This window comes from Argiope bruennichi, chromosome X1 (assembly GCF_947563725.1).
Source record: "Argiope bruennichi chromosome X1, qqArgBrue1.1, whole genome shotgun sequence".
Taxonomy (NCBI): Eukaryota; Metazoa; Arthropoda; class Arachnida; order Araneae; family Araneidae; genus Argiope; species Argiope bruennichi.
Genome location: NC_079162.1, coordinates 98,049,708 through 98,077,152, shown reverse-complemented (window position 1 = coordinate 98,077,152; position 27,445 = coordinate 98,049,708). Strand labels below are relative to the sequence as shown.

The 27,445-nt window shown below is 28.0% G+C and overlaps 1 protein-coding gene across 1 annotated transcript in view; it reads left to right on the top strand.

Moving 5' to 3' along the window:
- Positions 1-27,445, top strand: part of LOC129958250 (probable serine/threonine-protein kinase MARK-A) — a 74,901-nt gene that overhangs the window by 12,052 nt on the left and 35,404 nt on the right. Inside the window, exon 2 of the mRNA XM_056070558.1 lies at positions 100-220. Within this exon, the coding sequence (XP_055926533.1) occupies positions 100-220 (121 nt within the window). The remainder of the gene's footprint in view (positions 1-99; positions 221-27,445) is intronic.

The window sequence follows — 27,445 nt, the reverse complement described above, 5'->3', positions numbered from 1 at the left end:
CAAATTCTTTCAATTTATAATATTTCACAAAACGGTTTACATTTTCTGGGAAAGGTTGATATGTACGGTAGATTAATCATTTATATATTCTTCCCACAGGTTGCTATCAAAACCATTAAAAAGGCTAAAATTGAAAATGAAGAAGACATGCTTAGAATTCGACGGGAAATCCACATCATGACATCCATTCGCCATCCTCATATAATTCATATTCACGAAGGTGAGTAATTTAAATATACATCATAAATCTGAATTTCAGATAATTACAGGAGAAAAAAATTGGCGTAATTTTTTTTTTTTATCTGAATGTGTAAATTTGATTTCTTTCGCAGTTTCATTGCTCATTTTGTCTTCGAAGAAAGATGAAATTTTCTAAGAGTTGTAAATATAATTTGAAGTACGGTGAAAAAGAGTTGTTGGAAATTCAAAAAATTATATGAATGAAATGTACTTTATTTTTACAAAGGAGTTAGAGAGGGGTGAAGATGTTGTTCATTCTTGTCAATGAACGTTCTTCAACAGACTCTTAAATATTTATTCTTTGGATTACTCACTTTTAAATCATAATACTATAAGCTTAATTTTCAGGTTATAGATAAGAATTTAAAGTTTTCACCTTAATAAAAAATTTTAAAAAGTGTTTTTAAAAGATGTAAAAAATACCTTTTGTAAAATAAAAATTTCAATTATTTAATGAAGTATGATTTAAAGCCCTACAGTCTTTGTGTAGATTATTGGAAGAGAAATTTTACGGAACTGCAATTTAGAGGACATCTTTATTTATAGCTTATTTATTAAAAATATTCTTCAATAGACCTTTATATATTTATTTCTTAAGCTAACATTGTTATTCAAAAAAGGGAAAATGGGTAAAGGGCTTTTTGACACCGGTATAAGGCATTTATATATAATATTCTATTATACTTTTATATTAAATAATTTTGAAATTGTAATCATAAAAATATTAAAAAGCGGCCACATAAATGAATTATTTCTAAGTAGCATCTCATTTCTTACTGCGAGTAGTTGACTATCTAAATATTTGTAGAACAATTATCCTATTCTAAAATTTAAAAAAGAAATACTTCAACTACTTTTTCTTTCTTAGATCTATTTCATACATTGTATTATAAATAAGTTATCTGAATGCAGGATTTAAAATTAAAAATATCAAAGTCTTCTGAATTTATACATAACATTTTATGCAGTTGAGATTAAAAATATGCTCCTATTTTAGTTATTATACTCATATTTTAAGAAATTTGTGCCGTTATTTCAAAATGTCGTAAATCAAATTAATTTTAAAAACGTATGTTCTTGAAATGGAGGAGGAATTAACATGTATTTCCAGTCGTGACTTCGTATTGTCAAAACAGTATTTTCATGAATTATTATGAATCTATTATAATTAGATGTTTCTAAATTTTCTGTATTTTTTAAAACTTTTTCAAAAATATGGAAATAAATAGGAATATAACTATTTCACTGCTAAAGGAACATATTTATATAAAATTATTGTGCATCAATTTTATATCTTCTTTTTCTTAATAGCGTTTATATTTTCTCAAACACATTAAATCATTTTTCATATTTTTGATTGTTGGCAATATTATATTATTATTATTCGTACCACAACTATTTATCACCAACAAGTATCTTAGAATCTTTATGTCAAATGAAAAAATGCTTTTCTCTATAGCAATTCTAACAAAAACTATTCTTGTAACAGTGATATAAGTCAGAACATTGAATTTAATTGGTCAGGAAATAATTTCCAATGAATAGCGTACATCTAACTTTATCCTAAAATTAGAAAGAGCCTCTTGAATGTGGTTGATATCATTTACAAGTGTAACATCGTTAAAAATGTATGATAAGATATGCGGATAATATTCTGTGCGAAAAGTTCCATGAAATAGGATTTGGGGTCGAAAATTCGAATTAAATTTCGAATTAGGCGATTTCATTATGATAGTCGACAGCTTTTCTTAGAATAAAAGCATTTCGTTTTTCAATCCGATAGCGTCCGAAGTAATCTCTGGGACTATTATCAGATTCGGTCGATTATCGCTTTTAATAAAAGATTTAATCAATCGAGTTGATCTGAGTTTTCGAATTACTAATAATTGCAATATTGGTCCGAGATAATAAAAACTTCGATCAATAGGGCCGAAATGAAATTTCAACAGCAAGACTTGAAGCCGGCCTTCTCGAGTCTTTGCTTATAATGCACTCGAATGGCGGTTGATTCAGTGATTTCCTGCAAAATTAATCTTGCAATCTGAAAAGGCAAGAATTGGCTTATAAATTTTTTTTTTCGAGTTTGTATTTATTACACAAATATTTTTGGAAACTACAAAACATAAAAGTAATTTTTAATTTAATTTATTATTCTAACAGGAAATAAATAAATTTTTCTCATCTCGTAACTCTCTTTAGTAGCTTTAAATTAAAACATTCATGATATATTAGTGTGTATTAGTGATTTTCTTCTGGGATACGAATAATATACAAAGAGATGTAAAGACATGAAATAAAGATGCAAAAATTCACCGCATTCCTCATCAACAAGAATAAATATATTATGCTAAAAAATGTTACAATTGAAGAAAGATAAATACACTTAAATAAGGTATCAGGACATTAAATACTTATCTAGTTGTAAGGCAAATGCAGTAAAGTAACGAGAGGTGCATATAAGAATAAAGAGCCCCGATTATCCTATTTTGAGAGATGTGCAATGCGAAGGGAATTCTTTATGTTTATTTCACATTTTTAAAGACCAAAGTTGACAAATTAGAGCACACGGAAAACAAATACCATACCTTAGGCACTATTTGATACGATATTGAAGAACTTCAAAATGCAACAAAATCTGTAGGGGGTATAATTAAACATTGGTTTGGAAAGTGGGTCCCGAATGCTAAAAGGATGAGAACTTCGGAGAAACTAGATGAGAGAAAAACGTTCCTTTCGGTCACCATCATCGCAACGTTACGTTACTTTAGTTTTCGAGGACAGAAAGTTAAAATTAATTTTCAAATATCATAAACGCGGAGGGCCGAATCAACAATTTCTTCAACTCGCACTCGCGATATACGTTAAAATTTTGAATTTATGCTCCAGTTTATGAATGGCAGCATTCAAGGATTGTGAAAAGCCTTGGTTGAAGAACGACGGTTTCTTTGAAGAAAAAGCTTACGCAAAATTTTTTCCTACCCTAAGCGGTGCCTCTTTTCTGCCTTTCATTTAGACCATGGATAGGTTGCAACTTGCTAGGGTAAATAAAGCTTGAAGACGCTACAAAGAAAGAAGTTATTTTTGATTCTCGTTTTTTTCGCGCCTGAATTAACTGGAGTTTCAGAAAATTGGATGGAAAAGTATTTGCATCAGCAGACTTTTCAGTATTCCATCAAAATAATCTGACAGCTTCTTTTCCAAAACAAACTTTTTCTATTTTCTTACGAAGCATATTCATCTGTATTCGTTTCTTGAAAATCTATTTTTCTAAATGCTTCTTTATAAATTTCAAGAGTTGTTAAAGGAAAAACTACAGTTAGAAATACAAATAAACGGTACCAGGTTTTAGGATCACACGCAAGTTTATTTTGAACCATTTAACTTTATAAACTAAGAGCACATTATAAATGTTACATTCGGTAATGGTGGTACTGTGATATATGTTTTAAAAGTAAGATCTGAGGACATTATTCATCTGGTATTATCCTATTCATTCTTATATTAACTTACCATAGAAAAATTATGCTCTTGCTTATAATGATTTTGCTTTTAGTCCTTTGTAGTGATGTAATATATGAAAAGTCAAAGGGAAGAGTAATGATATTTGTTTGCCAGTGTTAAGGGGAACAAGAAAAAAGCATTAATATTATTTTTTAAAGATAAATATCACAAGAAGTAACAAGAAGAAAGCATTAATATTATTTTTTAAAGATAAATATCACAAAAAGTGAGAAAATAATATTACAATGCACTGAACACCATTTATCTTTAATACCAACTCTATTGGTCCTTTGTGAACTGACTGACCTATTAAACCTACCTTTTGTCTTATAATATGATTACACAATCAAGACTTGAATGAATTTAACTTCTAATAATAGGCTAGTTAAAGCTAAGTAATTAAAGCTAAAGCAATTTATGCTAATCCTATGTCTTCATATATGAATTAAAAAGGCAACAGGAATATTGCTTTATTTCAAGCAATGAGCATTTAAACTAAACAATTGTTAAAGAATTGCTCATCGATATTTATCACAGCACCTGCATTTACAAATGTTCGAATAAAGCAAATTGGCAGGAAAAGAAAGAAAAACAAATATGTGCTGTTTATTAATTAAAGGCATAACCAGTATTTTCTCTAAAACTTAGAATAAACATAACAAAAAAAGGATGAAGAGCAGCCATTGGTATTTAATATTTATTATACAAATATATTGTAATATTTATAAAAATTACCATACACTTAGAAATAAGTATGCACTTTCATTTACTTAGCTGTTGTTCAAGAGATTTAAAAATCATACAACTTATCGAACAGTTGCTAAAAAAGCGTTGTGGCTACAAAAACTATCTTTTAAATCTATCAGTTTTGTGATTTCATTGATTTCAATTGCTGATCTATGGTTTCATAGTTGGAATAATTATTTCAACCATAAAAAGAGACTCTCAGTAACGAAATGAGTATTGATATTTGGAAAATAATATTTTAATGGATAATAAAGCAATATTTTTGTACCATAGGGTGAAAAAAACTGAGAAACAAACCAGATGTATTTAAAAATATCAAAAATTTGTAAAATATTAGTTACAAGGAAAATCTTGTTTGAGGATAAAATGCGTTCAAATAAATAAAAACATAATTCCACAAGAAAATAAATAAAATGCTGAAATAATATTTGTATAAAAATTTGTACACACGTCAACAATAGTAACATTTTTTTTAAAAATTAGAAAAATAGTTGGTCAATAGAGTTATATAACTATGAAGTTTAATAATTGTAAAAGAGATACTTCATTTTCTATGCATAGGATAGAAATGAATAAAATTATAAATGAGCGAAAAATCACAAGATAAGATTCAGATTATATAAACTAAAGTCATATTCTGTTTCAAGTATAAATCTGAATAAAGTAAATTTGCAAAACATAAATCTACAGGACCTAACGATTTTAGCATGTTTAGATTCTCTTCTAAGTTTTTTTCTTCTCAATACACCTTGAGATTTATCCCCTTACTCAATTCTTTTGTAAAGCCTTTATGATTTTGTAAAAAAAAAAAAAAAATATTCAGCAAAAGCAAAGTTAGATCAAGACATTATTGTCCTGATTCAGAGTCAAAGAGTATAGTTCTCTATTTCCTAGGAGGAGATGCATCCAAAGTCACATAGAATGTTGAGATATTTTCCTGGCTAAAAGGGCACCTTTTGTACTCTCTTGTTACCTAAGCGCTTACTCCACAAATTCATTCATTCAAAGCTGTCTCATTCTATGCCAAATGCTAAGTGGCATTTGCGTCAGAAAAATTCCTTTCTCTTTCTTTTACTATGAAAGAGATACTTCCTATAAGATTACAAATATCTCAGATTTACACAAAACTAAATTTAGTATCTTTGTACTTAATAAACTTAACTGTCATTTAGAAGTTTATCTCTAATTCTAAGATAAATTATTTTAAAGCCCATTTGCCAAGAATTATCCTTTATGCACAAACAGAATGCATTTTAAATTTGTGTTTTAGATTTATGTAGTGGTTTCTATCGTCTGTAAATTTGAGACTCTGAGAAGCTTACTATGCATAATGTGAAATATTGTATTTTGAAGAAGTTAAGAAGAGTCACTCGTTTGTAAATTCTAAAACCAATTAAAACCTTTAAAAGCAAAAGCTTTGCTGTTTAAAAATGTGAGAAATACAATTAAATATTATGTATGGATCTTGAAGTCAGCAAAGACTTTATTCGCTTCATTACATTTCTTATCATTCTATATGTTATCTCCTGACAAAACTAATGTGCTAAATCTGGAATATAACAAGTGCTAAATTTGGAATATAAAAGGTAAAAGTTTTTAAAAATAGAATATCAGCAAATATATTCGATTTGTTTTTGACATTAAATTCCAAATCGCGATTCAAATTAGATAAAAGAAATTTTAAAATTAGATATACAGTCTCTGATTTTCTAGTATTTTTTTTATTTATTTTGTATCTAAATTGAAAGAAAGCGTCATTTCCATGGACTGCTTATTCATTAACAGTTTTGAAATGAAACTAATATAGAATTAGTTTGTATATATAAAAGCAATATTAAATAATTCATAATTTATTATATCATTTATTGAAATAAATTTTTATTTCAAATTTTGATTCGCATATAATTTTTTTTCTTCTTTAACAAATTGTTATAGAAGCAAATATTATTCTTAAAAGAGATAAAGTAGCAACTGTTATTTTTAAACTATGAATTGTTTTATAATTTTAAATGCTGCGAATATTCAATGTTCTTTTATTTTCGTTGCTTTTAATGTTGCTGCGGCGTTAAAGTATTTATAGTGACGTGCCGCTTCAGGTGTGCTATCCTTCTCATCTAACCACGGTTGAAAATTCCGAGATCTGCTCCCAAATTACTTTTTTTATTTTATTACTTTAAAATTCCTGAAATAATCATGTTATATACTGATGCTTTAACAGGAAGCTTAGAACAAAAGTTCCCCTCAATATTCAATGTCAAATCAAATTTCCAGTACATACAAAGAACTGGTAGAATTACAAATGATTGATAAACATTTGTTTCTGCGTGTCTCAAAACATTTTCCATGTAATTAAACAACTTTAATGTAAAATACAGAATGTCATTACATAGAATATCGAGGGCTGATCTTTAAATTCTGTTCATATAAATCAGTTACTCTTAATGATAACAAAAACATAATTAGGACTAATTTAATTGGGAGTAATGACATTTCCTATAATTTCATCCGTACTATTATTTTGATCCAAAGCACACATATACGAAATCTTACATTTGAAAAACAGTTCTTTTTTTATTAAACCTCTTTTGAAAAGATATTTTTAAAATATTATTAAAAATTAGTATTTTATGATTTAAATATTTATTAATATTTTTCTTTCAATTTTCTAAATATTTAGTTGTAAAATTTATCCAATTTTTTAAATTAATTTATACTTTTTTAATACTTTAAAACAAACTTTCATTTATTAAACACTACTAAAGAAAATTTTTAATATCAAATCTGCAATCTCACATTGCAATTTAGTTGTTATCCAGGCACACAATATTAAAACTCGCACCTGCAATGCATACCGAAAACGAAAGGTCTATCCAAAGACCTCCAGATGGTTTCTTTCTTTTTTTTTCAGGAACGCCAGCTTTAGAGCATATTGCCAAGTATTTTCTTTGCTTTCTTTTTTTTTCGAAGTGATAAATCTTCGTGGGCACATTCTTTTACCTACAGAGGCCAGGTTCTTAAAAGCTTAATATTTTGGTGTTCAACTCTTTTAGTTTGGGAGAATACGCTGTATACTCTATGGCGACAGCTGCTACCTTTATTGTGAGTCATTGACTTTCAATAACATATGATTCAAGAGCTAGCAGCTGAAAAAATAAGGGAAACAAGAAGTCAATTAAAACCGCCATACATTTGACAGAATAATTAAATGTCTTATTTGAATAAGTTAATAGATTTCGTTAAGAAAAGATATATAAGATTTCGATAAATAATTTTTGCCCGAAATATCTAAGTTAGCTGTATGTTTTTAAAAGTTACTCATAAAACATTTACATTTTAAAGCCGTAATTTTAATAGTTTCTTTTCCTTCTCCTATATTTAGTAAAAACCTATTTATATGTCTTAGAGCAATTCATTTATTTTTCAAATTATTTTTATGTAGTTTAGATATTTGTCGATTTTTCGTATACGAAATATACAATTAGAAAATGCAATAGTCGTCAAAACATTCGACCTCGAGATTAAGACGATTCTCAATATTTTAGATCTTGCATCTGAAAAAAATGGATACAACAGGCAAGATAGTTAATATTCTATACTTGTTGCTTTCACCAAATTTTATATTTCAATCTAATTTTGTCAAAAAATTCTACAAAAGGAAAGGATACTTCCTCTATTATCAATTTCCTTGCATGTATTTTGGAAATAAACAAACAGAGTTATATTGGCAAATATTATTTTACATGCGATTGCCACTCAAGTTGATTGGAATATAAACATTTTCAATTATGCCATTCATTTACCAGCGAGTTGAGAATCACATTTTTATTTATTTCGTTTGTTCACATGTCCGTTGCCATTTCACTCTATAGATACGTAAAATTTATTTGTGTGCATATTATTGTGATTATAATTTAAATGAATTTTTAAAAATATTGTAGAAATAAGAGAAAGAAAAGCTCATAGGAGCCTTGGCATCGATGAAAAGATAAGTTTTTAATTTTAAGATTATATATAGATTATTGCTTCCTATTATATTGGGAAAATTTCAAAATTACCAAAGGAAGAACATCAGTGACAATTTATCAATATGTGGGGTAAAGATAAGATAGAATATTTTTAGAAGATATTGATTGATGTCAGTCAGAAATATTTCATTGAAAATTTCGGAGACAAATTATATCAAGTGAAATATTGCAAATAAATGTCAAACTGCAGTCACCAGATATTTCGAATCGCCAGACTCTTCATTCAAGCTCGAAAACCGCTCTGGTTTAAGTAAAATATCGCATATTATCTCGTTTTTGAATATATATATATATATATATATATATATATATATATATATATATATATATATATATATATATATATATATATATATATATATATATATATATATATATATATATATATATATATATATATATATATATATATATATATATATATATATATATATATATATATATATATATTAATATTTAATAATTAATATATAATTAATAATTAATATATTTAATATATATATTTAAAAATTGGATATATGGCCTGTTATAGCTTTTAGTGTATAATAAATTTCCCTTGCTTTGATAAAGAATACACATTTCTTATTTGAAAAGCATTCCATCGAATTCAAAATATATTATGAGCAACATAATAGAGTTAGAATATTTTTGTAAATGAAATACACGTATAAAATGCGCAACAAAATACATAAACTCATATTTCACTAATTACTAGGAATATGAAGATTGCATTTTATATTATAAAAAATGAACTTCAGTTTAACAATAACTGAGAATTTTTGACACATAACGATTAATATTGTTTTCTATCATAGATATATATATTATTTTGTTTAACAATAAAGATAAAAAAAAGTTTAAAAAACGTGCTTTCATTTGTTTACTAAAAAGTAGAAAATAATTATTTTATCATAAATCTACAGGTGGAAAGGGGACCGATAGAACTACGTTAAGTAAATGCAAATTTTAATCATATTTATAATGTATTTTTAATTTTGATGGAAATTGGGATTTTTTTACATGTGATAATCATTGTGGTGTAATTTCCTTATGTTATAGCTTTTAAAATTTCATGCATTTACGATTTTGCTTTACCTTCAGATTTTTAATAAAAAATTATTTTGCACTTTTTTTTTATGTTTACAAGAGCGTATTTTAAAAACTTTTTTTTAGTCTGTAATTAATTTCGTATTATTATAAATACTATGGAATCTTTAAACGAGTTTTTTTATCAAATTCATCTACAGATGGCTCCTCTCATGTAGAATTAATATTTTATTAAAATCAATCCTCTAACTAGCCCTAGATTTATAAATATATTAATATATCACACTGTCACCGGGAACATACAATTGTGCAAAATTTCAGAATTCTAGTATTTTCGAAAATCAGAGAAAGATCGATTATAAATTTGAATTTATATAAACATGAAATTGGCAAACATGGAAGAAGTTAAGTTATATAAAAGAATAAAGTGCGATGATTCTTAAAAAAATTAATTGCGTTCAAAAAACATGATAACATTCCTTAATGTTGAATCTATTAATTTGAAACTCTGCATCACAAATACAACTTAGTTTTGTTCATCAGAAATTCGTTCTGCTCATAGACAGAAAGGAAAGAACCACAAATTCTTGCTTCAGTATAATACATCATACTTCTAATCTGATATTTGGTTACAAATGGCATTTGTTGGAAGCAGGTGTCTTTTCAAAGTTATTTGACATCAAGTGTGGAACCCGGAAGACATGCATGATAGTCTGTTGAGAAGCAGCAAGTTCTTTGTTATGACTTCAAATATAAACTTTGGGAGTTACATAAACATTTAAAATTATTATTCACATTCAAAACAGTATGTTAATACTTCGAAACAGAGCCTTCTTTCTTCTGGAATGACCTGGATCCATGCCATACTTCAAGATGAGTTGAAGAGTAAACGTGCAAAAATTAGATAAGTTGGCTAACTTTCCGGATCTCAATCAAACAGGACACTTGTGGGACGAATTAACGTATCGAAATCCCACTCTGATGGACAGAAAGTATACACATATATAAATTCTCACACATGAGTTTTCATTATAGTTTGGCAACTAATTCTAAGAATTAGATTTTTAAAAAACTCGGTGAAATGCGTGTCTAATAGACTTAGGAAGATTAGTTCTGCTGAAATAGGCATGATATGTTATATTTATAGAAAATAAATGTCAGCTTTTAGCTAAATTTAAGCGTTCAAGAGCTTTTGGTTAGGTTATTTATTTAATTATCTTACTAGTTTAAATTTACATCCACATAATTAATTTAATTACATACAGTCTCACACCCTCAAGGATTAAGAATCTGCATATGCATTGAATATGTGTGGGAACGAATCATTTACAACTGGATTCCTTTAAAAAAAATTATAACAACTAGGAATTTCAACTATTTTAAGAACGGTAACCAAGTCTTTTTATTATTTTCTTATTCGTGAAAAAAACCAGACCTCTGTATCAAAAGAGGCAGATTTCTCTTAGAATATTTGTGTCGTATTCTGAAATATACTTTATCTTATTTTCCTTTTTACTGTATAATTTAGTATTGTTTCAAAGAAGATAAAAATCATCTGTTACATTCCTGCATTTTATCAAGGTTGCACATTTGTCTTTGAATTTGTTGCAGACTAATAATGTCTGCTAGCAAGCTTAAGCCAAGAACACATTTGAAAAAATATCTTAATACAATTGAAAACACAAAGAGAGTACACATAGCTTTCTGATACAGTAGAGCATTTATTATCTTGAATTTTTTAAAAATGCGTTCCAACCAACGTTAAAATAGACAGAAATATACTGCATTGTATAATTAAAAGTATCTTTATATTATTTGCTTTTTTTAAACGATCAGATTATTTATAACATTTTTTTGAAATTCCGTTTCGTAAATATATTTGTTAAGATTTGGTATTTTACTTGTTTGTTACTGCAATGATTGCCATTATTATAATTTTTGATGCAACAGATTTGATTTGGATAACAGTCTATTTTCATTATTTCACAATCTCCGACTTCTGCTGAAAGAGGATTGCACTGGGCGGAAATTCAAAGCGACGAAACATTGCGGTTTGAGCTGCAACTTCACTTTTTTTTTCCGCGAAAAAAGTGCGAGACGAGACGCTTCCAAATTACATTTTCTGTCAGACACAACTACATGTTATTTGTCTTTCTGACGTTTCTTTTATCGAAAACTAGCTTAAAACCCTGCTTTATATATGTTTTTTTTTTCTTTTGCTGCACATTAGCCCGACTTTCCACAAGATTTATTCTCAAGCTCCCTCATGGAAACCTACTTGAGACGTTTCTTGTTCTTAGAATTTACTTCAAAATCTGTAATCTCGTATATTCCAATATAACATAACTAAATTTTTTTCCTCGGCAACGAGTTATCATTTTATATTATTTTCGGCACGAAGTATAATAAAGGTAGAATGAAATCCCTCCATGAGAAGAGTAGAAATTTCACCTCCATGCGAAACCAGCCGGGATAGACGCATAACAGTCTTTTAAAAGTATTTTACTCTGCTTCGAAAAAAAAAATTAAAAAGTGTCACTTGAATTATTATAGAAATAATTTATCATCATCTCATCCATATCAGTATTTATTGATGCCGTCATTGACAAATGTAAAAAAGCAAATGTAAAAAAAGCAATTTACTTCATTTGTGTATCGAATACCAAAGGAAATAACTAATATAAACAGTTGAGAAATGCTTTTTTCAGCATTGTAAAAAACAAATAGTTATTTTCTTGAATTATAAAATGTTAATAATTGAATCATATTTTACTATATATTTTATTTCTTTATTACGGGATAATTCAAAATTATCGCATTAATTACAGATAGCTATAGCGCTCCTGTAAGGAAAGATAGGAAGAAAAAATTGATTACAATATAGTATGGAGTTTAAAGCTTTGTTTACGTCGGAATGCGGACTTCTTTTGACCATACAAGTTACAACCATGTAAGAGTCCATTGCAAGTTATATTCTATGAAGAATGTTTTCAGCCATTCAAGTGCGTTTGATACTCACGTGTATGTTCTGTGAGCATTCTTTGAAATTTCTTTTTACGCCTTCATTTCATTTTAGTATGTCATACAATGTTTCAATATTTCATTCGCTTCCAACAAGGAACAAACTGAAAGTACGTATAGAGAATGTTTGAATGGTAGCGAAATGGACTGTCGTGTGGATATTTCCGAGTGACCAAATGTAGATCCAATAAACAATGGTTATGAAATGAAACAAAACTTTAAGTTTCCTTTTGTAGTTGTTTAATATTTTTTCTAGTATAATTTACAAAGGAGTTATAGCCGGTAATGATCGACACAATTGTTTTAAATTACCTTTATATGTAAAAAAAATAAGAAATAAGTCTCTTTATAATTTATTTTTAAATAGAATGATCTAAACTTCTGAAATAAACTATTAAACCTTTTATTTGTCTCCCCAACGTAATAAAACGAACATTAATAATTGATGTCATGAAAGAGCATATTTTTAACTATAGAATCCTACTTTAGTTATCGGCTTAACTGTGATAGGCATAAATGTGAGTATAAATTTCATAGCAGGTAAATTTCAACACTTGTCGAATCTTTTCGGCATGACATAGAAACCAAATTTTTAATATCTTATTTTCATAAGACTTTTCTCGCACTATAAGAAACTTCATTGCCTCTGCCATATTTTTTAGGACTATCAAAACTTAACAGTAATATTTTTCGTTCTATTTTTACCACATACTTTGCATAGTTTATTAATGCCGAAATTATGGGATACTGTTAACTCTTAACGGCGATAAATATTTCTCATGTCATAAATTAATATTTTATATGTTTCTCGATTACACTTCAATCTATGCATTCATTACAAAAGGATCACATCAGCTTTTAATCTATGAAAGGTGTTTTTAGAAAAAAAATTACTGTAAAGATATAAAATATATTACATACATAAGACAATTCTCATATTAGTTTTAAATAAAAAAAATACATAATATAGTTAACTAAGCTATAAGGCTATAGATAATCTAGTAAACTAACAATATAGTAAATAAAGTCAATTCCTTTGTGAACAATTACCTTGAAAACATAACTGTTTAGGAAATTTCCACATAATATAATAAATGAAATTTCTTAATTTTTCTTCAACAGTTTGACAAGCTATTCATCATTGCTTTACCCTTTATTTTTTATTGTAAATACATAATTTAGTTTTAGTTTAAATTATTTTGATTAACATTAATCCTGTTTTGAACACTTTTAGAAAAACTGAATGAAATTCACGCAAACGGAAGCAGATCTTTGTTTTATTTTTAAATGAATTTATAAACAAAGATTGATATAACATTAATGGAGACAGCTTTTAAATGATATTGAAACCTCTACCTTGCTCTCATTAAAACAATGTTTTATAAAGTATATGGTGTGGAGTTTATATAATTCCATTTTAAGAGGAAGGTTTTTTAAGAAATATGAAAATTAAAACAACTTTAAATCAAAAGAAAAAAGTAAAGAAAAGCTAATGCGTTTCAAAAATATAACTGCAAATTTTTACCATAACTCTTATTGGTTTGAGGTAAATAATAAAAAGAAATTTCAGTTAAGATATAATATCTCATGGTTACCAATAGCTAAAATAGTGAACATTATTTTTTTAAAAAATTATTATTTTGAATTAATTTATGCATATAAGCTCTAAACATTAAAAAACTACTCTTCTTAAAATTTGTATAGAATATATTTCAATTATCAAGGATAATCTGGATAATAATTTAAATTATCAATAGTAATCTGAATAATAATTTCAATTATCAAGAGTAATCTGGATAATAATTTCAATTATCATGAGTAATCTGGATAATAATTTCAATTATCAAGAGTAATCTGGATAATAATTTCAATTATCAAGAGTAATCTGGATAATAATTTCAAAATCCAATTTATAAGCTATCTGGGTTAATCAACTTTGGATGAGAACTAAACAAGGCCGTGTGTGTCTTCCGTAGCGGCTAATGATTCAGATGATCCCACGTCTGCGTTTACAGAATTGGGTGTAACAACTCGAAATAGCCCGATGATTCAGAAGGTAGAATTGAATACAACCTGCAAAGTGCCAGAAACTAAAAACATAAGAAAAAAATTGCTTGAATCGTGACAGAAATTATACCACGGACCGGAATGTCTCCACTGTCATTTAATATGAATGGGTTAACGCCTCACTAACTCTTCTAAATATTTGAATTTGACAACCACGCATTTGTGTTTTGAAGCTGTCTCATGCTATCTTTATTAAATAGTTGCTATACTGTTGATAAGCTATTTGATTACAAAATTGCGGTTTTAGTTTGAAGAAAAAGTGTTAGAATTCTCAACAGCGTTGACGGATTAGGGAACAAATTTGTTTTTAAAAGATTTTGGAACTGATTTTGACATTTAATAATTCTGAACATGTGCTTTTGTAATTGAAACATCCCTTTGCTACATCTGCCAATTAATTTTTGATGCTACAGGCGAAGTTATCTTTAGCGCACTTTTCTTTAAATTTATCCACCATTGCTTAAATTTAGATTTTTACTGATTTCATTTTATTGTGAAAGCTTCTTGCGCGCATTAAACGTAATTATAAGCAAGGAAGAATGTACTTTTAAATTCAAGCTTTAGGAAATTTTTCAAAAAATAACTGAATAAGTCATTAATTTTCAAAAATCTGTAATGGAAAATTTTTTAAAATTCCGAATTATCATTTTTTAAACTAATTTTTTATTAAAATTAAAAGTTTTTTAAGAAGCTATAAACACCTTGATTATGATACATTTTCTCCATTATTTTTTAAATAGAATTTAAACTTTGTTAATAAATCGTCTGTTACTTATTTGTCTCATTTTTATTATATTGGAAATTTGTTATTAAAAGCTCTTTAATTGCACTTACTACATTCACTACTCTATTTAAAGGAATAATTTCGAAACCTAATGTGCAATTCGTTTTCTAGTGTTTGTAAGTGACGAAATAAAGTTGAAAACAAGACGATTCATGCTAGTAAAATTTCAAAACCTTTTAATGCTAATATAGTTTCCGAGACCGATGTTTACTACTAATGGATAGACACTTTGTCGCATAAAATTTAAGTATACAACGTATCTTTATTTACTTTTGGCGCTGAATACACACGGCATGTAAAGGAGAAACATGTCCCAAAGGCAATTGCATACAGTGAGAATTCGTTTTAAAATGCGCCTTAAAATCTACAATTTCTCACATTTAAAATAACCGTTGGGTTCTAATGTTGGTGTTAACCGAGTATTTAAGAAATGACATACAGGCATTTCTGAACAAATTCTTGACTCGGTGGTGTTTAAATAAGATGTGTGACTAAGGAAAATATTATAACTGATCTTGTATCCATCGAGACTGTAAATAAGTTAGCTATATATTTACAACTAATATTATTACTCACCTATGAAGATGACAATATATATATATACAGAAAGTAATCTAAATATACATGAGTAAAATAAAGTAAATATGTAGCATCTGAAATTCTTAATTCTACATACTAATCCATTTACATCGCAAAATATTTACTATAGAAAAGATGCCAAACTGTAAGCCTACAAGTCACAAAAAAGCAGCAAAAAAGATCTTTGAGGCTGCTTAGCAATCATAACAGCATTAATAGAAGAAAATTAATTCCTAATCATATGCGATTATTAATAACGAACTGTCACATTTGCCAATGATCGATTAGTAATCGCGTTACAACAGCGTGGCATTCCCCCAATACTGAATATTTCAGAATACTTGTCCCAGCATTTTATATTACAGAATTTTTGCTCCAGCATTGAATATTTCAGAATATTTGCTCTAACACTGAGTATTTAGGAACGGAAAAATAAAAAAGCTTTAAGAATGGATTTCTTTTACTCTCTCCCATAAGCTCAGTGTTTGAATATTTGGTCTGTGCTAGGATTGAATTTAGCACTTTTATCCTATAGAGACTCTTTTGAAATCCGAAGAATAGAGCTTTCTTATTTTCTTTCAATTTATATAGATTTCTATCCAAAAAAAGATAATTTTATTTGAAACCTTTTTCATTCTATTTTAAACACACATGTTCTAAAACGTTTTTCATTTTGTAAGCGAAATTGATGAATGTATGGTCAGTAAGTCAGAACAAAGAATTTACATATGAAATATATCACACAGTACAATTACTGTGATTCCATTCAGATATATTGCCTTTAAACATAGTACATTTTTTTAAAGTTTTTAATATATAATATCGTTATGTGTTTAAGAGTATACAATACATTTCATATTTGCATATCAAATATTTATCTGTTGATTTTGGGCATGCAAGGCATAATCATATCATTTTGCACTTAATAATAGTTAACTTCGCAATTAAATGCTTTGTCATTGGTTTATCTCCATCTTTCCTTGACTTTCTCATTTCGCAGATCTATCGAAATGAAAGATTTCAAATAAGCCAACGAAACGAATTCCGCGAAGCTATCAGTCACAGCTGTAAGACATAAGGTTGTAAGGTTTTTTTTTACACCTCTAAAAAAATCATATTTAACTTCTGGCTTACCTTTATGTTTGTGTTTTTTTAAATAATAATCTCTTCTGTACCTACTGATAATCTTAGTTTGGATCGGATCCACGAAAACTCCGTTCATGACATTTTTTGAAGTGACAATGATTTCGCTGAGTTGTGAATGCTGTCTGGCTTAAAATAGAAGTTCTGTCACTCACAAACTGCTATCTATAAAAGTGTTGTACAGCCCTCTTCAAGATTTTTAAAAAAGGAAGTGCTACTCTCTTCAGTCAAAGACGAAATTAAATATTACCTTTTACAGATTAAAGAGGCATTCTAAAAACCGTCCAAACTATTCAGTAAAGTGGAACTAAGGTTGGCTGGTAAGAGTTAAGTTTCGACCTTGGCAAAGAATGAGTCGTTATTTTTACATGCAATCCAAGAACGTTGACGTGCGTGAAGAATTTTTTTTTTTTTTTTTTTTTTTTTAATATTGTGAACTTTGTAGTGCTTACGTCTATGAGCAATATACACTATTTCTGTCTTCTAAAAAATATAAGCAACTTTCTTCATGATGTTTTTACACAAATATGCAGTTCGAGCGACAGTAGTTTGTTGATATTAAAATTAAACTGATTTTAATAAACTAACAATGTACTCTAAAATGGTATTGAATCTTTGGAAATTATTTATTAATATTTCTTTGCTTAATTTGAGACCGAAAATCTCGCTAACCGTCAATTTTCAGTTTTCATCAATGTTTCCCAGATTCGATAGTTGAATTCCATTTCGATCAATGCAGCTGTAGTTTTCACTTCTGACAAATATGTCCTCCATTCATAGAAGCTGCATTACTAATTGATTATTCATTAATAGCTATATCCATATAAAGCCAACTTATGCGTATCTTAATAAAATTTATAAGTAATTTTTACATGCTGCAATATACTGAGTCAAAACTTGACTGTTTGTTACAATTCTTTAAAATGCACACATATAAAAATAAAAACACATTATTTTCCATTTCTCACACCTTCGGTATACTTCTAAATGAAAAACACCATATAAAAGAAAATTTTTTATATGAAACTTTAAATGTATCCAAAGCCAAAATTTTATGTAACTATATTCATTTTAAATGTTATAAATCCCAATTAAATGCAATTCAGTTTTCTGAAATGTTAATTTTTTTATAAAGTATATACTGTTATATGTGGATGTATCCAGTATTCGATATTTTTAAATTGAAGAGATCTTCACTCTATAATTTTTTTTGTTCCGTGTAAGTATTAAAATTATCAAAAATTGAACCTATACTCAATCCCAAATTTGAACATCATTATATCTTGATCCCTAACAAAGTCTTTTTTGAAATTTTCTGCAAGAATTTAAATTTTAACTCTTATAAGATTTTTAGTACTTCAACAATACAATATAATTCAGAGAAATACACACAGTACTAAACCTGGAAAACAGAAGCATGATCTACCTAGACAGACTGCAAAAATAATGTAAAATAATTCATTCTATTTCAACAGTATATTAAATAATTAATTTTTTTACTGAAATATTACTTGTGTTATTGAAATAAAAAATTTATTTTATCATTTTAATGTGCATCCTGTATTCAGTTACGTTTTATAATTATAAATATTTACGTTTAATTATCATATAGTGTTCGAAAAGTTAACTTATATAATTGACAGCAGCAATTTATATAGTATTCAAATATATCATAGTAGTGACAACTGTTGCATTGAAAGATATATAGAAATTCATTTCTGAAATTAAAATATTTAGAATGAAACGAATTTCTTAAAAGGATTTCTTAGTTATATTCATAGTTTGCTCACAACAAATTGCCAGAAATATTTTTAGAAATTAAAAACATTACGTATTTATATAATGTCGCAAATTCTAACATGAATAGAAATTGATAGTATAAAATAACATACCCAATATGCAGTCTGTACCTTTCTTGTTTTTGATTACATTTTGCTTATTCTAAAAAATTTTGTAGTAAATCAGCGTATTTGTAAGCAGCGTCATACTGCAAAAGCAAAATTACAGATAAAGAAATAATATTCTATTTATATTTTCTTTAAAATATAATCCATTATCAACAGTTAGTATTCTAGATTATGTTTCATAATTCAGTTAGTGGTGTAAATTAGTAAAAACTTAATATTAATGCAGTTCCAAAGTACATTCTGAGCTTTACAGAATGATAATCTTAAGTCTATATTATTTCTAACTCTTTATTCAAAACTTTTCTTTCTTTTACCAAAATTCATACACTTCCCGTTACTAGAATAACACGATCGCAACTCAAAACAATATGTTTTAAAATTAAAACTGCAATAAACAAATATGCTACCTGCAGAAACAAATGGAATGACTAAAGATACTTATGCACTCTAGCAGCAAATATTGTGACGAGATTTATGACATTTTAAACCCAGTAATCATTTCAAGTATATTTTTTAATTGTTCAGATGTTCTTCTAGCCAATATATTAAAGAATTTTTTTCTGAACAAAGCCAAAACTTTGTTATGTATGATCTATACAATTCAAAAGAAATGCAAAATTTAAATGACAAGCATACAGAAACATTTTGCCAGTCCAATGAAGTCTTCAGTTTTAGATAATTTCCCAAATATATAGGATTATTTAAATGATCAACTTAGTGACATAAAAATGTTAGCTTTATACTTTTACATAAAAGGTCGATGACCTCACAAGCAAATCCATATGTATTGTCCAATTTTTTTAATCAAATGATAATTAATGATGTAAGCATCTAGTTTCAAATACCCGAATAAAAGATTTTTAAAAAACTCTTAATTTTTTTTAAAAATAACTTACCTTAGTGTTATAATAAGAAATGAATCTCTTTGAAACAACAGCTTTATTTATAATGATAATTTTCCATATATTAAGAGGTGATTTCTTTAACTTTTGTTTCGCCAAATTCACAAAATTGCACTCTGCGCAATGTTATAGGTTGTTGAATTGATATAAATAATACTTCAGTTCATATTTTATATGGAAATTTTTTCATGAACTTTAAACTTTATTTATTACTGTATGAAGAAATCTGATAGCCGTATATATGAAGTGTAAGTCAGAGAGAAGTCAGAAAAAAATTCCAGTATTTTTATTGGATACATTTAATATTGACCCATGCTATGGATATCAGCAATATCTTCTACTTCCAATAATTTTTAAAATATCATTTTTGGTATATGTCACAGACTTCATTAACAGTCTTTTAGGCTCAATAAATGATTAAATTAATATTTTTTCTCAAAGTACCTGAATATTTAACAGGTTGCCTATCACAAAAAAGCCAATAGTTATCGGTAATTACTAATCAAACAACATGAACAAGTTATAGTAAAATCATTCATAAAAATTTCAAATAGCATGCCGATAAAAACCGTGTCTAGAAATATTTTCTCCAAGTTTACAAATGAATTCCGTAATTTATGTATGTATTATTAACATGTAGATAATGTAAAATTTAATGTGCGTGAATGCGAGTAATTAAAAAGACAAACAGATGTATATCAGTCAGTTTTAAACACGCTTATATACGCTAGTGCAATGTATGTGTTGAAATATCTCATTGCAGTTAGGAATTCCCAGTGATTTTTCTTAAGTGTGAAATTTAATATTTCAAAAGTTTTTTAGTTTAAATGGCATTTTTATCATATTTTGCTTACTGCTCGAATAATTTTGATAGAAATTGTTTCAGCATCTGTAATTTGAAAACAATAATTACTTGTTGTATAAAGTATACAAAGAGTGAGGCACTATAATCTAGGACTTGTAATCATCATACAAGTCTTGGAACTGTACGAATAATTTAGTTAAACACATTTTTTTAAATTATATTTATCTGTATGTATGTGAATAGGTCAAATACAAACAGCTAGGGAAATTTTAAAGTGAGACCTTTTTGTTGAAACTGTACGTCTATCATAATCTTGAATAGGTCAAATACAAACAGCTAGAGAAATTTTAACGAGCGATCTTTTTGTTGAAACCGTAGGTCTCTACCATATCTTGCATAGGTCAAATACAAACAGCTAGAGGAATTTTAACGTGAGACCTTTTTGGTGAAACTGTAGGTCTCTACCATATTTTGCACCAAATCCGTCAAAGGGGAGAGAGTCCATACGTGGGCGTGTGAACACGATAAATCAGAACCGCAACGAGCTAGAGGAAAGAAAGATAGCATGTAATCTCTGCGCTAAAACTGCAGATTTGTATCAAGTTTTGGACCAAATCTGTCAACGAAACGATGAATTTTGCCAAAATTCATATTTGCTTCTCCTCAATCAACGGCGAAGATAAAACACAAAACGAACTGTATTGTGTAAATATATCAGAAGATCGAATGGGAAGGCGGACATCCCCCCTACCTTTTTTTCAAAAATGCAGGATTTAGATACATTTTAGATTCAAAAACGAATATTAAAATTCATTTTATAAGCATAAAAGACTAAATGAGTACTACTGCTAAAATGGCTTTAATACTGGATATTTCAGTTCAAAATATATACATAGTTGAATGTCACTGCCTTCTAAATATGTGTTTGGTGCAAGATACTTGGGCTCAAAAGATAAATGCTTGCGTGATACTGCCTCTTAAATAGATATTTAAATCTAAATATTTTGACTAAAAAATTAATAATTGTTTAATGATGTTTCTAATTAAACAAAAAAATGGACACTTCGTTATTGAATTGACACAATACACTTAGTTGAATGAAAACTTTATTAATGTAGATATGTTAGATGGGCTTACTTAAATTCGTTTTTTAAGGCAGAGAAGGGCAAGGTAAGTGTTTGAGAAAAAATATAGGTTGGTTGAGAACTATGCTTACCCATATGGAATTTTGCCAAACAGATAAGACTCCTTGGAATCGTGTGCAAAAGAACTAGGTGATTTATTTCACCGATGAAGAGTTAAGATAGTCGTCTACTTCCTGGACGAACAAACACAAACTCTGTCGAGTCCTAAGTTATCTTTGAGAGATGTCAGCATACTACAAGTCATTGTGCGTCTGGCTTGTGTTTTGCCCATCACTGTAAGAAACACATATTTGTGCGATAGAGTTGACATCTTTGTGACCAAATTTCACAACTTTTGCACTTCGGCGGCGAATGAAAGGATGGCAGTATTTCCTTCAATTTTGCGTCGAGAAAACCATTTTAAAATAGCTGCAGTTGAGTGAAAAGAAAGAAAAAAAAATTTTAATGCTTCTCCTAAGCAATTCAGTGAAATATGTTTTTCTCCACAGGCGAAATATATGATTTTGAAAAATAAATGGCAAGAGTGTTTTCCTCTTTGCTTCTTCATATACCTATATGATAGAAGCGCTTTGCACTGTATCTTTAAAAATACGAGAAAGTTAATCTAAGCATATGAATCGCAGTATATTGAAGAGCAATATTGTATTGAATGTATTTTGAACATTTCCCCTTTGATTAAACAAGTCCACATTTCGACGCAGATTTATAATTTTTATGTAAAAATCATATGCTACAACTTTTTTTTCCAACTTACTGCATTTTTGTATTGCACGCTTTCACATATGCTCAACTAAATAAAAGCGACAGACAGATTTTGTCCAAATTTGATACACTATTTCAATTTTAGTGATAAAAACAGTACGACAAATCTTATTCGTCTGTCTCGTCGCGTTTTTACTTTCTCGTATATGAAGTAAACAAAGAGAAAGTATTGTAATCATGAAAAAATTCGAATTCCAGATTTTGTCGAATCTCCATGTTTCAGGCTTTTTTCAGTTCGAGAAACACATTTGTGAAATCATGCCTTTCTGTCTGTCCGTAAGTAGAATAAATAAAAAACAATTTGAATTACACGGATGGAATTTGATATATGATCCTTACACCAAATTTGTAGATAACTGCCAAATTTTAAACGAAGTCCATTCAGAGAAAGTCTGTCCATCCGGCTTTCCGAATATAAGTTAACACGATAATTTCAAAACTAAGAGAGATAGATGGATCAAATTTCGTACACAGATTTAACACCTAAATTGTAAACACGTATCAAATTTATAATCAAATCCATCAAGAAATTGACTGTCTGTCGGTCTGTTCTTTTGCATGCATATAAATGCAATAATTCACTAACGAAAGTAAATAAGATGGGGCAGGAGTTTTATTATCTAAAATGCATCAATTTTGAAGTACTTCTGTCAAAGAGTTGGTCATCTGTCTATTTGTGCTATTATAAGCATGTAAATACGATAACTTAAACACGCATTTACTTAAATGTATGAAATTTGGTACGTAATATTGTAAGTGACTACAATTGTAGGTCAGAGTCAAATTTTGGTTTCAATCGATTGGAAAAGAGACGTCCAAAATACATATATTTTTGTTTTGGTTTACAATTTACATCCAGGTTATTCCGATTCAAGAAATGAAGATAACAAGCTATATGCGCTACAACTGCTTGCTGCAAGTGATGACTAGAAAAGTTGTTCTAGATATTCATGCCGCATGCCATTGTTCATGTAGCTTTAAAGAATGATGTTATAAACGAAAAATAAACTCTTATATATTTTGAATAATTGTAATTTAGTTTCCGGAAACATAGATTTTGTTTTCGGCATTGACTACCATAGTTATGGCTTCAGTGAAAACAGCGGTGAAGCAATGATATTTACTAACAACAGCTCATCAGAAATGAAACCCTATTGAAAACACCGTGAATCAGCATTGTGGGTGACGATCCATCGCGGGTGTAGTTTTATTCAGGGACACGATATATCGTAGGAAATATTCATTATCTCGATATCGTTAATTCGATTTTTTAAAAATTGATACCGAGATAACAAATTGTGTTTGATTAATAGAAAATTGGAACCGTCCTACAACAGCGGATGATTCTGGCATTTGTGATTTTTATGCTTCTATAATTTCAAACAGAGATTAAAGAAAAATAAAACAGACGTCAACAGAAATGAGATTAAAATAAAATTAAAGAAGCTATCAGTAATGTTACTGAAAAAGATTAAAAGAGAATAAAAAAGTGTCTTCGAGTCCCACGAAAAAACAAAAAGCAGTGAAAGACAATTCACAAAAACTACTACCTTTCATAACTTACAATATTTGTATTTTATAATTTGCTGAATCTTTGAAATTTTTTCATGAAATTCTTTAATTTTTTGAAATTCATTGTTTTAAATTCCGAATTTATTAAGCTAAAAATAAGAATAGGTGTTTTTTTTCAATTGTATGCATTATTTTGATTCATTCAATTTTAGGAACTATCTGATTCGAAGCATAATTTTCACTAAAGGGATATTTTTTTATTAATAGTTAGTTGTGTAATCAGTCCCTAATTAAATTCATTATCAATTATGTCCTTACGAAAATTAAAAAGTCAAATAAATCATGATTTCTTGCAAACAGATTTGGCACAGAAAAAGTAAACACATCCTTGTTATAAATTTTATTTAGGAAACAGTCCATCATTATAGCAGTTTCGATTTGTTTAATTTCCTATGTCAAATTACTCCATCATTAGTGATTTTACAATAAAATTTTCAAATAAGATAAACATGAATTTAAAATACAAAAAAGAGGGAACAAATGTGAAGTATAAATTATTAGAAAAGCTAATGTGTTCATTTTTATTTTAGGAAAGAAAAATATGTATATACAGTTAAAAATATTGAGTTATTATTACATCATTTGATAAATAAATCCATGTAATAATACAAAAAAAACCCGGGGAGTAAAAAGCAGGAAAAGAAAGCTTAAAAAGGCTTATGGTGAATTTTGGCTCTATAAAAAAGGAAAGTTTTTGTTCAGCTAATTTTATTAGTCAAATCATTATTTTTTTACATATTCCGAAATAATTTCCATGTAAATTGAAAAATTATATTTTTGGTAAATACTGAAAAAATATTTAATTTGAATTTTTTGTCGTTCTTTTTATAAATGCAAAAAAAAGTTTTATTATTAACGCATGTGAACGGCCACTATCAAATTAACAGGTGGCAATTTTTTAATACAAACTGATTGGTTTAAAAATTAAACAAAAAGAAATATCTAGAGATATAATACTAGCATAATATGTATCCAGAATTCTACTTACTACATGCTATAATTTTTCATTTAAAAAAAGTGAACAAATAAAGATAATTTTATTCTCCGTTGACTTTATCTCAATTCTTGGCAAGCCGAAAGTTTATTAGATCCTAATAGCCAAACTAGATATTACTTTTAAAAGTTAAGTTTCACTAATCTTGGGACAATTATTTAGGTAAGTAATTGTTAATTATTATCAGTAGTATTAATTGATTTAATATCACCATCTAAATTGTTTTATGTCCCAGTAGTTAGAACAGTATAGTGCAAATGATTGTCGTGTCCTTCATATAATATTTTCAAAAAGACCTTGTATAACACCCTAATTGGTGATACGCTTTGACTAAAACGTTGTTCAGTTTTTGAAAACTTTAATACTATCATTGTTGATATTTATGCTTTAATTTTATTTAAAAATTAGTGAATTTTATTAAGAAATTATAGAATTTGAATATAAAAGCATGTGGGACTTATGCAAAGAGATAAAGAAACTTGTGATCTATTTAAAATGTAAATAAATATATAAACTAGATTGTAAAAATATTTTTAACTGATAGTGATTGAAAGCAGTATCGGATTAAGTAAAATGAATCCAAATCGTTGAAGAAATAAGAATGATAATGATAAATGGCTCTATTGAACTCTAAACTCTGTTAGTCCCAGATTCTCGTCGCCTAATGTAAATAAGAAATTGTAAGACCTGCTGACATACACAAAATGCCCATCGGTCGTTGCCAATTTAGTTGTAAAGCGTTCATTGTCTGCTTTCCATAACATATATCCACGCCCTGTTGGCATTCATTCAACGTCTTCCACAGAGACACTCATTGATAATGGGGAAGGAGAACAATCTACTAACGTACTCAAACGTTAGCATCTATTAGTTTTCCTTTTTTTCCCCTCATTCCTAAGTTGTTTTCTTTTATGCTCTTCAAGGATTTTTGGGAATATATTGAAAGATAATTTTATCATAAGTAAAGAGGATGGTAAACATTCACAGATGAGATGATACAAAAGAAGAGAGAACACAAAGAACATTGTCCTTTTAACAAAATAAATCTTTTAAATATTAGAAGCTTCATGTGCATGAGGAGTTTTTTTTACAATGATCGTGACCTAAATATCATCAATTTGGCAAAGAATTGATTTTCGGAGATTAAGATAACAACCCAAATGGGTCGAAATTGCTTATTATTATAAATTATGTTTAGCTTCTAAATAAGATTTAAATCTAACTAACTTAATTAAACTTAATTAATCACAGAATTAATTTATTTAAATGTACACTGGGTTTAAACTTGCATTCCGCTGCCTGAGCATATGGTTTTCCTTAGTTTAAGGATAATTTATTTCAAATAAATCCATAAGTTTATTACACTAACACGAAGGAAAGAGTTGAAAAAGTATTTTTCGTTGAATGATTAGTCTGTGATCCAATTATCTTCACTTTAAGATGCAAATGATGACTTGAAGACAGAGTAGTTTGGCATTATTCAGTCAAATATCAGGCTTGTAAGTATGAGGCTTGCGTACAATAAATCTGGTCAGTAGAGAAATCCCTTCAGTTTATGTTGTATTGAAGTTCAGGGTAGAGTATCTGGATAGGTGTCATATTCGCCGTCTAATATAGGATGAAAAATATAATTTTAGAGTATTTTTTCCTAAACAGGCCCAAGGGAATGATTCTAAACCAGAAATTCATTCCAGCAAACAGAATTCACTACGCACTTAAATTTTCGGACTCTATTCTAATCCGACCTTAAGTATGGACCACTAAGAGCACTAATAAAGCACATTTTATGACTTTATTATGTTAGTAACATCTTGTAATTCCGAGCAGAAGAGCTTTGGTTTAATCTCTTCATTTGACAAAACAATAGAATATTTTCTGTTTTTTTGAGTCAAATATTTTAGGAATGCGCCATTTTTGTGCATTTTTGAAAGCTGCTCAAACAACCCAAAATAATCATCGGCAACTTATATATTTAAAAAATAAAATGTCCGACAGTTAACAAGAAACTTGTAAAAATGAAATACTACTCAGATCATTTAAAAATCTATGGGCTGAAAAATTTACATCAATATGTAAATTTAGATAAAAATTACTAAGATACACATAGTGACTCCAAATATTCTCTAAATGAGCTTATGTTTTTCTTTTTTTATGAAATATTGGTATATTTTGGCATATTGGCATATTTTTTTAAATATTGGTTA